Below are 13,446 nucleotides of genomic sequence, written 5' to 3' on the forward strand. Positions count from 1 at the left end.
TGCTTTGAGCTGGTATGTGGGGAGTTTGCTTCTGATTATGACTTTGGGCTTGGCTACACTTACAAATTTGCAGCGCTGCAGCAGGGTGTGAAAACACACCCTCTCCAGCGCTGCAAATTGCGGCGCTGCAAAGCGCCAGTGTGGTCAAAGCTGTCCGTTATTCCCCACAGGGAGGTGGAGTACGGACAGCGCTGGGAGAGCTTTCTCCCAGCGCTGGCGCTTTGACTACACTTAGCGCTTTGAAGTATAAGTGTAGCCAAAGCCTTTGGCAAGGTTGGAGGGTTGTTTGCAGGCAGAAGAGAGGGCTCTGGTAGGATTTCCTTCAGGATGTGATCCTCATGAGTATGGGTTGTCTAATAAGTGTATCATACAGTGGTTTGGGTTTATTGCTTATTACAGGGGTCAGCAAACTTTCAGAAGTGGTGTGCCGAATCTTCATTTATTCACTCTAATTTAAGGTTTCACGTGCCAGTAATATATTTGAACATTTTTAGAAGGTCTCTTTCTATAAGTCTATAATATATAACTAAACTATTGTTGTATGTAAAGCAAATAAGGTTTTTAAATGTTTAAGAAGATTCATTTAAAATTAAATTAAAATGCAGAGCTCCCCGGACTGGTGGCCAGGACCCGGGCTGTGTGAATGCCACTGAAAATCAGCTCCTGTGTTGCTACAACAATCTGTAAGCCACTTAACACCACTGCAGTCATAGGACAAAGGAGAGTTAACTGCCCACTTGATCTTGAATGATCTTTTGCAACATACCTTAACTCCTTATGCTTAACTATCAGTTCCACCTTGTATTTAGCTGTGACACTTTGAGTACCATTCCCAGACCTGAGGAATAGCTCTGTGTAAGCTTGAAAGCTTGTCTCTTTCACCAACAGAAGTTGATCCAATATGCCTCAATTGTCTTGTAAGCCATACATTATGCTGTAGACAGCTGAATTCAGAACTACATTTACCTTATCAGAAAAAGGATATATCCTAATTTAAAGTAAAATTTACTATTTAATTTGTTGATTTTTATAACCATACATTTGTTTTTACATTCCCATAAGTCTATAATATGCTTTAGGCATCATCTTACTTTGTGGTTACTGCATTTCAGGGGCAGAAGAATGTAGAAGAAACAGAGAGCCACTTATATGCCCTCTTTGTAGATCTAAGTGGAGATCTCATGATTTCTATAGGTAAGCATTCAGTTCTGTGAACAGATTAAAGCTCTATATGTGAGATTCAAAGTATGTAAATGTTTAATTTTTTCATTCACATTAAATATTTATTGTTTGTTTGTAGTCATGAATTGCCAAGCCCTGTGGATTCTCCTTCAGTTCTCCGAGTGGTTCAACAGCAAAATCAGCAGCAGCCTACAGGTGGATCGCAAAGGAGAACACAAGATAGTAATTTTAACCTTACTCATTATGGGGTTCAGCAGATCCCTTCCACCTATAAAGATTTAGCTGAGCCATGGATTCAGGTAACGGTTTAACTTATGAAGTGAATTTCAAATTAAAACAATTTGTCATTTTGAGATGGGATTTTCCTTGTTTTGTTTTTTGTTTTTGTTTTTTGTTTTTGTTTTGTTTTGTTTTGTTTTTAAGATAAGGTCATCCCAGTAGCAGCCTGTGCAAAACCACTTGTGCCAGGTCTTGTTCTTCTTCCAAAGAAGCCACTGTCATTGTGCATATTGGCCAGCAAGCAGATGCTTTGGAAATGTATTACCCCTCTTTTGATTTTAATGCAAGCTCAACAGCTGAGCTTTGTTCTTCCTGTTCCAAATTCTTTCAAAGCTCCATTTTGTTATACACCTCCTGCTTGCTCATTTTTAAAATATAATATGAGAAATCACCTGATAATAGCTACAAGCATCTATACAGCAAAAAGTGAGTTCCTGCATAATTCTGTTGAGTCTGCCTGAAAGAATACCACAGAGTAGTATGTTCAAGTTACTAAGTAGGCTACCCAAGAATATTAAGAGAAGTATGACAGAGGTCTTATCCTCATGCAATGAAAACAGTATGAAAAAGATGAAAACATTCTGACGTGCACTCATAAATTAGAAATATATGGGTGCTTGGAGTTCCTGAGACAATCCTAAAGCACATTATAGTGCTCCACAAATTGTTCTGAACCACATCGGCTTCATAGATGCTTGATTGTGTTTTTTTAAAAAATAATAATAATAATAAAAAAATCAGGAAACTTTTTCCACCCCCAATCTTGTTTTTTCATTTGGGATTTTTCAGGTTGGAGAATATCACAGCCCTGTTCAGTGAAAGAGTTGGTGTTTTTGGTCCTAATTCCTAGTGGACAGGTGTCACATCACAAACATAATTAGCACTAATAGACACACTTGTTGGTAGCAATAACTGAGATGCCAAGTACTGAATGTTATGGAAGATGACCTACTCTCTTACCTCTTAAGAGGAGACCAGCTGAACATGGATGAGGCACTTTAGAAAGGCTGTGTATGGGAACTACCAGGGTCCCCCCTGTCTGTACCTATTCTGTGGATAGAGGGTCTTTGTCAGCAGAACTACCGATCTGACTTTTCATGTGGAAAGGATTTTCCTACTGAATACAGGAAGGAAGCAAAGAGAACTACTCCCTGTAAAGCTTACTAGCAGTTTGTAATTGGCTTCAGAATTATAATGAATTAAGAAAAAATGTAATGGGGGAAGATAATTATTTCCAAAAATACAGCTAAGTCTTTGAAAGATCTATGCATTACCATTCATAGTATTTCATTTTATATGACAGGCTGCATATTTAAAACTGATACTGCTGGTATATTTTCTGTCATAAAAGATTAAGACAAGATTTTCCCTTTAAAACTTTTTTGACATTTCCCGAAATACAGTACTTAAATACTTAAGCTTTAAATGTTATGTTTTGCAACCAAATCAAATGGAATATGTTTACTTTTATTAGGTATTTGGAATGGAGTTAGTTGGCTGCTTGTTTTCTCGAAACTGGAATATACGGGAGATGGCACTTAGACGTCTTTCCCATGATGTTAGTGGTGCTCTATTACTGGCTAATGGTGAAAGCACTGGAAATTCTGGGAGCAGCAATGGAAACAACACAAGTGCTGGAGCTCTGGGAGCAGCTAGTGGATCATCTCAGACCGGTATCTCAGGAGATGTTGTAGTGGAATCCTGCTGCAGTGTGCTGTCCATGGTCTGTGCTGACCCTGTCTACAAAGTGTATGTTGCTGCTTTAGTAAGTAGTTGTTTCCTTACCATATTTTGACATTTTTGTGAAGTAGCTTAGAACTAATAGGCGCATTCAGCTCCCAGAAAAGTCAGTGGGAATTGTGAGTGCTCATCACAGCTGAAAGTCAGACCCTATTTAGCTCTTAAGCATTGTCTGAGAAGGGAATAGATGAGATCTTCAGCAGATATAAATTGGCATGGCTTCACTGACTTCACCAGCTGAGGATCTGGCCAAATATATTCAAATGCCTGGTAAAGTGAATTAAGGTGGTGTTCATACTTACAATGTTCATACAACCAGATTTCAGACTGAGTAATTCTAACACTAAGTATATATGATAGTAAGGTATTAACCCTTTGTGTCACTGATAAGCACTCTGTTTCATGTGTGTTATATAAACCTATTCATAAACGTTTTTATAATAAGCTGAAGTGTAGTTGACCTGACTTTATATTTCTTTTTTTCTCTTTCTTAGAAAACATTAAGAGCCATGCTGGTTTATACTCCTTGTCATAGTTTGACAGAAAGGACAAAACTACAGCGACTTCTCCAGCCAGTTGTAGAGACTATATTAGTTAAATGTGCAGATGCCAACAGGTATGGTGGTTGATTCAATAGGTCTTCAAGTTTTCAATAATCTTTTAAAACTACGTTCAGAACTTTTATTTCATGTAGAAGCAGAAAGTATGCAGACTCTTGGTGGCTATAGATTAAGAGATGTGGATCACAAGTAGGGCTATAAATATATCTTGTTATAGGTCCTGGAAGTCTTTGGATAAATTATTTTGTAGTATTCAAATTACCTTGACAGAGCTCTAGATGTGTTTTGGAGGCACCTCATAGTATTTTTTCAGTATGTGCAATACTTAGCGAATGCAACGTTCTTTTTATTGCCTTTATGGGGCCTATCTTTTCTTTCTCAACAAATGTTGACTTGAAATTTTGAGTGTATGTTCTCACCATGCTTCTTTATACTCTTGGTTATCTTGGATTGCCCTGACCTAGTGCTTAGGATTCCCATTGAGTCTCTTTTATTAGTCTGGTTCTTAATATTCCTCCAGTAGTATTCCTCTCTATTTACTCCTCTGTAGTACTATGCTCCATTCTTTCAGGACTCAGTATTGTTGTAATAATTCTAGACTGTGGCCTCTGGAGCATGGACTGTTTTATCTGTTTGTACAGTGGATAGTAAAGTTGGGAATTGATTCTTGATTGGGACCTCCAGGCATTGCTGTAATACAAAATAACTAGGGCTGTCAAGCGATTAAAACAATTAATTATGATTAATTGCGTGATTAAAATTAATTGCAATTAAATGCACAATTAATCGCACTGTTAAAAAATAATAGAATACCATTTATATATGTATTTTGGGATGTTTTCTACATTTTCAAATATACTGATTTCAATTACAACACAGAATACAAAGTAGGCAGTGCTCACTTTATATTTATTTTTTATTACAAATATTTGTACTGTAAAAAAACAAAACTAGTATTTTCCGTTCACCTAATATAAGTACTGTAAAGCAGTCTCTTTATCATGAAAGTTGAACTTACAAATGTCGAATTATGTACAAAAAAAAATTTGAATTAAAAAATAAAACAATGTAAAACTTGAGAGCCTTCAAGTCCACTCAGTCCTACTTCAGCCAATCGCTCAGACAAACAAGTTTGGTTACATTTGCAAGAGATAATGCTGCCCATTTCTTGTTTACAGTGTCACCTGAAAGTGAGAACAGACATAGGCATGGCACTGTTGTAACCAGCGTCGCTAGATATTTTTGTGCCAGATCCGCTAAATATTCTCATGTCCCTTCATACTTCAACCACCATTCCAGAGTATATGCGTCCATGCTTATGACGGGTTCTGCTTGATAATGATCCAAAGCAGAGCAGACCGATGCATGTTCATTTTCTTCCTCAGAGTCAGATGCCACCAGCAGAAGGCTGACTTTTCCTTTTTCGTGGTTCGGGTTCTGTAGTTTCCGCATCTGAATGTTGCTCTTTTAAGACTTCTGAAAGCATGCTCCACACCTCGTTCCTCTCAAATTTTGGACTGCACTTCAGATTCTTAAATCTTGGGTCGAGTGATGTAGCTATTGTTAGAAATTTCACATTGGTACCACCTTTGCATTTTGTCAAATCTGCAGTGGCAGTACAGTGTTCGTAAAACAAACAACATGTGCTGGGTCATCATCCAAGACTGCTATAACATGAAATATATGGCAGAATATGGGTAAAACAGGGCAGGGGACATACAGTTCTCCCCAAAGAGTTAGGTCACAAATTTAATTAACGCACTATTTTTTTTAACAAACAAACATCAGCATGGAAGCATGTCCTCCGGAATGGTGGCTGAACCATGAAGGGGCATACGAATGTTTAGCATATCTGGCACGTAAATATCTTGCAACGCCAGCTACAAAAGTGCCATGCGAATACCTGTTCTCACTTTCAGGTTACATAAATAAGAAGCAGGGAGCAGTATCTCCTGTAAATGTAAACAAACTTGTTTGTCTGAGCGATTGGCTGAACAAGTAGTAGGACCGAGTAGACGTGTAGGGTCTGAAGTTTTACATTGTTTTGGTTTTGAGTGCAGTTATGTAACAAAAATCTACATTTGTAAGTTACACTTTCACGATCGAGATTGCACTACAGTACTTGTATGAGGTGAATTGAAAAATACTGCTTCTTTTGATTACAAATATTTGACTGTAAAAATAGTCAAAAATAATATAACGTGAGCACTGTACACTTTGTATTCTGTGTTGTAATAGAAATCAATATATTTGAAAATGTAGAAAAACATCCTAAATATTTAGTAAATTTCAATTGGTATTCTATTGATTTGATTTTTTTTAATCACAGTTAATCGACAGCCCTAAAAATAACACATACTAATATAATGGTTCAGGCTCAATTCTCCACATGGTGCTTATAATTGCATATTAAGAGAGATGTCTTTTGGAAGGGTAATCTTTTATTGGTCCAGTTACAGAGTAAGTGTTGATCTGAAAAATGTAAAGTAATGACATCAGGTGAAATAAGCATTAATTTCTTTTTTTTTTTAAACAGAGTAGTGTTGTATTCCTAGATTTGGCCACTCATGTAGGTGGGCAAGGTTATATCATCAGATTGTTTTTTCTATGCTAAAAGGATTCTCTCCAGATGACATAAAAGTTCAGAAACTGTTAGATTTTAATTAGAATGGGTGGTATTAGATTTTTAAAGTCAATTTTTAGGCAGTGTATGATTCTGGATGAACAATGCCAAAACATTTTTAAGATATAAAGGGAGAAAATGATGTGAAATCAGTCAGAATAATTTGTGCATCATAACTCATTAAGAATATCAAATAACCTCCAGTCTATTGATATATGAATTCCAGAAATGTTAATGATGAAAATGTTGTTAATTAAAAATATAAGATGTGGGATTTACTTTTGGTTTTCATTTCCCATAGCCGCACAAGTCAACTTTCAGTTTCAACGCTGTTGGAGATGTGTAAAGGCCAAGCAGGAGAGCTGGCAGTTGGTAGAGAAATACTTAAATCTGGTAATAACTGCTTTATTATACATACGCAATTATCACATTTTGTCTGTAAGCAAATATTATGAATAATTTTCACTATATTGAAGAATGTATCAAAAGTCAGTATTGTAAAGGGAACTGTGTTGCTTTGAGAACGTCCTACTTTTTATTCAATTTTCTGACAAAACTGTTCTGTTTCTATGTACTTTAGAACCATGCTGTCTTTACCTTTCAGTAAGCTCAGTTTTGATCTATCAGAATTTCATAGAATCTCAGTTGGGCATAGCTTTAACTCTGATCTTATGAACTATTTTTTCATAGGGTCCATTGGTATTGGTGGTGTTGATTACATCTTAAATTGTATTCTTGGAACCCAGACTGAATCGAACAACTGGCAAGCCCTACTTGGACGTCTTTGTCTTATAGACAGACTTTTATTGGAATTCCCTGGTGAATTTTATCCTCACATTGTCAGTGGGGATGTTTTACAGGCTGACACTGTAGTAGACAGGTATTTCTTAATTATTTCATTTCTTCTTCTCTGTAACTGGATTGTTGGCCAGGTCTTCAAAAATGGCTGCCTAAGGCAAAGGGTTGACTTTTGCATACACAAATGACTACAGAAGTTCTGGATGCACAATTTAGACAGCTAGTTGCCAGCCTTTCCTACTGAAAATATATACTTAAACACTCATACGGTAATTAATATATTATCTGTCAATTTACCGATCTATTGTTGATATGTATTGGGTAGATTGCTTCTAGAATAGTAATTAGCACATATGAGCTTTAACAATATTATTTATATTTTATAATATATATAAAAATACATGCGCACACACACACACATATATATAATTATTTATTTATTTTTAGGTATAAGAAGCTGCTGTCCCTGTTGAATTTTGCCTTGCAGTCAATTGATAATTCCCACTCAATGGTGGGTAAATTGTCTCGGAGGGTATTTTTGAGTGCTGCAAGAATGGTTGCAAGAGTACCCCATGTGTTCGTAAAACTATTAGAAATGTTGAGTGTGACCAGCTCAACTCATTACACAAGGATGCGTCGACGATTGTTGGCAATAGCAGATGAAATGGAGATTGCAGAAGCCATCCAGCTAGGCATGGAAGAGGTGCATTCTGTGGAATGCAGATGTGATGACTTTATGCAGCTATCTGCCCCAGATAACTCTCCAGAAACAACACAAAGTAATACTCCTAACAATACTGTCCAGTTATCAGGGAAAAGTGGAAGAGGATTGGGTGATAAAAAATTGAGTGCCGGTCCAGACGACGTTTCTGAGACACTGGCTGGCATTTCTTTAGGACTTCCTGTTTCATCAGTAACCACTGAGCAACCAAAGCCAGCCATTCAAACAAAAGGCAGACCTCATAGTCAGTGTTTGAACTTTTCTCCCTCATCCAGTCATTCCCAGTCATTATTCCCAATATTGCCCTCTCCCTCAACCCCGTGTGTACCAGTTGGCCCTGTAACAGATATGTCTAAAGTCAGACCTCAGGGATTCATTCCCTGCAAAATACTCTCAACTTCTCCTCAAACGCAACGGAAACTTTCTCTACACATTGAAAGAAACTGTTCTGAAAATAAAGAACCAGAGAAACTTTCCCCAGTTTTTACCCAGGCCAGAGCTATGCCATCCAGTCATATACACAGGCCAAAGCCATCTCGACCTACTCCAGGTGATGTGAGCAGGCAAGGAGAAGCCTCAAAAACCAATATGACACTTGATCTGAATGATATTTTACAGTGTGATAGCAGTAGCAGTTATAGTAATGCAGTTATACCAAGCGAAGAGACGGTGTTCACACCAGTAGAGGAGAAGAGTAGTCAACTGGATGTCAATGCAGAGCTCAATTCCAGTATTGAGGACTTACTTGAGGCCTCTATGCCTACAAGTGATGGCACGGTTACATTCAAGTCGGAAGTTGCAGTTCTTTCTCCTGAACGGGTGGAAAACGATGACACTTACAAAGATGATGTAAATCATAATCAAAAATGCAAGGAAAAGATGGAAGCCGAAGAAGAGGAGGCTTTAGCTATTGCCATGGCAATGTCAGCGTCTCAAGATGCCCTACCAATAGTTCCCCAACTACAGGTTGAAAATGGGGAAGATATCATAATTATTCAGCAGGATGTGAGTATACTGTGGTTGGGTGGGGTTTTGGGAGGGAGATGGGGGAGTTGTGTTTTCGTTCTGTAATAAGGCCATGTTTCAGTTCACTACCATTATTTAATGAACATGTAGTATGTTCTCAACAGTGCACAGACATAAGGAGGACACAGTTCCTAGGAATTCGAATCAAATACAGATACAGACAAGCAGCTGCCAGTGTGAGTTTGAAGTATTGATAGAATCTTGTGGAGGTCATTGTTGAAATGTTTTGATAATATTTTTTGGAGGAAAGACACAATCTGCTGCACCAAGGAGATTTCCAGGCATAAGGTGACAGAAGAAAGTTTGAAGACAAGAATGGGAGAAGGGTACAAAGCAATTAGAGGAGAACAAAGAGAAAGAAAGGTGGAGTAAGCAGAAGTGAGAACTTAGATTTAAGGAGGAACAGAGTTGTGCCAGGTGTTTGACAATGAGGTTGAACTTGATGCAGAAGTTGAGGGTGGGGACTCAGTGACACAAGCAGGCAGCAGGCGTGAAAAATAATTTTAACAGCAGTATATGTGGGGAGAGGAGCTAAGTGAGATATACGGAGGCCAGAATAGAGAAGAATACATTCATTACTCAAGCAATAGATAAGAGCTTTAGAAATAGGAATGGAGGGGAAAAGCATATTTTTATAGATATTTTAGAGGAAGAGCTGACGTGATTTGATGAGAGCCTATTTATGGAAGGGAAAAGAGCTTGACACAGTTTGGAAGCCTTAGTGGAAAGGATAGTTGAATTGTTGGAGGGGACAAAAGAGTTAGGGGGTTGTGAGGAAAAGAAAACACACTTCCGTTTTTGCTATGTTGAATGGGAGTTGGTGACACATCCAGTATAAGATGTCAGAAATACAAAATGAGCAGAGGTTAGGGTAGAGAGGTAGATTTAGGTCTCATCAAGTTAATTGAAACTTTGAGAGCAGATGATGTCAAATAGAGATGAAAATATAGAAGGAAAGATCACTTCCACTTTCTGTGCCCCTGTTTTCCCTCCTACTCGGTCTTGTATGTTTAGATTGTAAGGTCTTTGGGGCAGGGACTCTTATTATGTGTTAGTATGGCACCTAGCATAATGGCATCCAATCTCAAATGTGGCTTCTAAGTGCTATGTAATAATAATGAAGGAAGAGTAATGTATGAATTTGAGTATTTCAGGCCCTTTCTCTCAGCTTGTATCTAAATTTAAGATGCGTTTTATTAAACAGAGAATTGGTTTGAAAACAAATTAACATTTAAAAATAGATAATCTAATTTATTTTTCAAAAAGACACTTACTGGAATATACTGGAAGTTTGTTCTTGCAGTTTGTAGTGTTATAATCAGCTACCATCTCTGTATAAGCTGACTAGTTTTCTGAATACTTAAGAATGTGTTTTCTCTTTGCAGTTGAGAAATTTTATTCCTAAACAAGGGCCATTCCCATGTTTGGCATTAGTAAGCCCATGCTGTCTGATTTAGTGAACTCAAACTTAAGGGTGATTTAGGAAAATTCATTGATTGACAAAGGATCAGACTGTTGTCCCTAATTCACTTTAAAAGTCGTAGTTTTCATATAGGCACTTGAAGTTTTTAGCTAGTTAATCTTAATTCTTAATTAAATTTGTAGACACCGGAAACACTGCCTGGACATACCAAAGCAAAACATCATTACAGAGAAGATGCGGAATGGCTCAAAGGTCAGCAAATAGGCCTTGGAGCGTTTTCATCCTGTTATCAAGCTCAAGACGTAGGAACTGGGACATTAATGGCGGTGAAACAGGTATATGTTCTACTTCAGTGAGTATTTTCTAGAAGTTTAATGACTGAATAAACAGAGGGAAAGAAATTGAATAAAGATGTATTTACTTGGGGCAGTTTGTAATAATGTTTGCCCTTCATGACAATCTCTGCAGATCCACAGTGCCCTGTATTGTGAGCCATTGCTTGCTCTTTCTGATGCTTTGTTCTAGAATCCTGAAAATTAAAAGTTGCCCAGTTCTCCAAATCGTCTCTATCTTCAGCTGTGGTCACAGAACCCACTCATTCCTCTGTATGGTGTGAATGTTACATTTAGATGGGTTCTTCCTCACTTAAATTCAAACTATTAATTTTTCTTTTATATAGCTCTTTTCTTCTGTAGATTTTTAAATACTTTTTTGCCTCGACCAAGTTCACTCAGCAAGTCCAGTGACAGAATTGAGATAGAACCCAGATCTCGACTCCCGGTCCAGGCCGTATTCACTGGATAGTTGTTAGTATAATTGTTGAACTATTCTTTCTCTAGCGGTTAGGATTTTGCCCACAAAGGACTCGTATGCTATGGAGAAGATGATGTTGTTTAAGAGGTGATTCTTATAACCCACAGAGTTATCTGGGTTGGACTAGCATCCTCAATATGGAAAATGCTTGGATGACAGTCTGTATGAGAGAGGAGCCACAAATGCAAGAGATCCTTTATAGAGAAGGATTTAGGAGCTGCTAGACCTCAGCAGAGATCTTCTGCTTAAGGTGTTTCAGGTCTGCGAGACTTTAAAGTTTGGGCGTCGGGGTGTTTAGTGGTCTGTGATATACGGAAGGTCAGACAAGATGATCTGGTCATCCCTTTTAGCCATAAACTCTGACTCTTAAGTTCTGAGATCAGACAGAGAATAATCTAAGACATACAGGTTCAAGGACTTTCAAGTCTTCAGATCCAGTGTCCTCAGATCTCTCTCTTCTGAGTGGATGTCAGGTCTGTGAAGGGCTTTAAATCCTTCAACTCCTGTGCAACTCCTCTTAGAGAACAAAGAGGAAGCGACGGCATAGGAAGACTTCCTTGCAAGATACTGTCCTTTCAAATCTAGTAAGGATTGAGAACCGAGGATCAATTTCAGTCATGTCCCAGCACATTTGGCCTACTCTGATTCCAGAGTGTCCTAGGGTAATAGGGCCTCTCCATGGATCTGAAATAGCAGGTTACTTTTACTGCAGTAGTCAGGACTTAAATACCAGCATAGTTTTCAGAGCTTTAGGCCTTCCCTCCGCCTACTTCTTAGAGATTAAAAAGATGTTTCTGGAATTGGAGAGAGAGGAGATGGGGGCTTTCATACCCTCCCTTCCAGAGTTGTGGATTCAAGGAGCATTCACATATGTCCTCAAGAGTTTACTCCTTTGAAAGGGTTTTAAGACTCCTGCATTGTTGATCTGCAGACACAATATATTTAAACAACAGTTACTGGTAAGTAACCTTTCATTACTCAGAATCCATTCAGGGAGAACCCAGGAAGTCCTTCCTCGTTTTCTCATCTTGTTTCCCTTCTCCCCCCACTCAGGTTTATGTAGGTGTTTCTCTTGATTTATATCTTTAAAGAACCCACTTTCTAAATCTAGACCACTTCCAGATTCTATCAAAATCAAATGATTCCCTCTGACTCTTGCCCTTTTCCTGACACAGTCAATAGGACTAATACTGAAAATTTGAATAGTCTCCTGTAAGACACATTGCAAACATTAATTAATCCTTACAATAAACTGATGTGGAAAGATGGTAGTTATGTGTACCATTTCACAGAGGAGGAGAGACTAACAAAGAGTTTAAGGCCTAATCTACAGAGATGACTTCAGTTGGAGCTGAAATGCTCAGCACTTCTGAAGCCCATGTCACAAGCGACATGCACAAGGTCACACAGTGACAGAGCCAAGGCTAAAATCCATCTTTCCTAATATCCTAGTCCAGTGGTCAACCGAATAGACAACAATACCTCTTTTATAAAGATACTTCATTTGCTATGGTATCTGCAGTGCTTCACTTTGTAGCATTTACATTCTGAGACGCTGGAGTCCTGTAAGCACTTTAGAGCAGTTAATTGTTGAGACACTCTATGTCCAACAACCACAGCTCCAAGCATTGTACTTGAAATTATGTTTCATGTTCCCAATTGCTTATAGATTCCCCTCTTTTTGCCTTGGCATTGGCTCACAAAGTTAAAAAGCATCAACACAGAGGATGAGCAGAATATGAAACGGGAAGAATTGATGACCTTGAGGACTGGAGTAATAGAAATGGGATGAAATATAATCCAAAGTGCAAGGTGCATGCACTTAGGGCCAAATTTTCAAAGGTATTTAGGCACTGAGAGATGCAGATAGGCACCTAATGGGATTTTTGAAAGCACCTAAGTAGGTTAGGTCCCTAACTCCCATTGAAATCAGTGACAGGCAACCACTGGGATTTTCAAAGGCACCTATCTGCATCTTTAGGTGCCTTTGAAAATATGATCCTTCAGGACTAATGAACAAGAATCTCTGCTGTAAGATGGGGTCTCATCAGTTTGAAACAGTGGAGAAAGACCTGGTTGCATTAATGAATCACAGGATGACTGAGCCACCATGAAAAAGGCAGATGTGATCCTACGATTCATTGGGGAGGTGTGACCCCAACTGTTGTTAACTGCTGCACATTGGTGAGAATTCACAAGGCATGCTGCATGACTACTCCATCACAAGGGTTCTGCTTTTGGAGAACTCCTGTTACTGGCATTTTCCCACCTGAACTTGGCT

At 38.3% G+C, this 13,446-nt stretch overlaps 1 protein-coding gene across 1 annotated transcript in view; it reads left to right on the forward strand.

Moving 5' to 3' along the window:
* MAP3K1 (mitogen-activated protein kinase kinase kinase 1) overlaps positions 1 to 13,446 on the forward strand; it is a 102,067-nt gene that overhangs the window by 76,686 nt on the left and 11,935 nt on the right. Inside the window, exons 8-15 of the mRNA XM_045021239.1 lie at positions 1,113 to 1,194; positions 1,301 to 1,481; positions 2,936 to 3,226; positions 3,696 to 3,817; positions 6,686 to 6,777; positions 7,075 to 7,264; positions 7,630 to 8,908; positions 10,535 to 10,687. Coding sequence (XP_044877174.1) covers positions 1,113 to 1,194; positions 1,301 to 1,481; positions 2,936 to 3,226; positions 3,696 to 3,817; positions 6,686 to 6,777; positions 7,075 to 7,264; positions 7,630 to 8,908; positions 10,535 to 10,687 — 2,390 coding nt within the window. The remainder of the gene's footprint in view (positions 1 to 1,112; positions 1,195 to 1,300; positions 1,482 to 2,935; positions 3,227 to 3,695; positions 3,818 to 6,685; positions 6,778 to 7,074; positions 7,265 to 7,629; positions 8,909 to 10,534; positions 10,688 to 13,446) is intronic.

This window comes from Mauremys mutica, chromosome 6 (genome assembly GCF_020497125.1).
Source record: "Mauremys mutica isolate MM-2020 ecotype Southern chromosome 6, ASM2049712v1, whole genome shotgun sequence".
Classification (NCBI taxonomy): Eukaryota; Metazoa; Chordata; order Testudines; family Geoemydidae; genus Mauremys; species Mauremys mutica.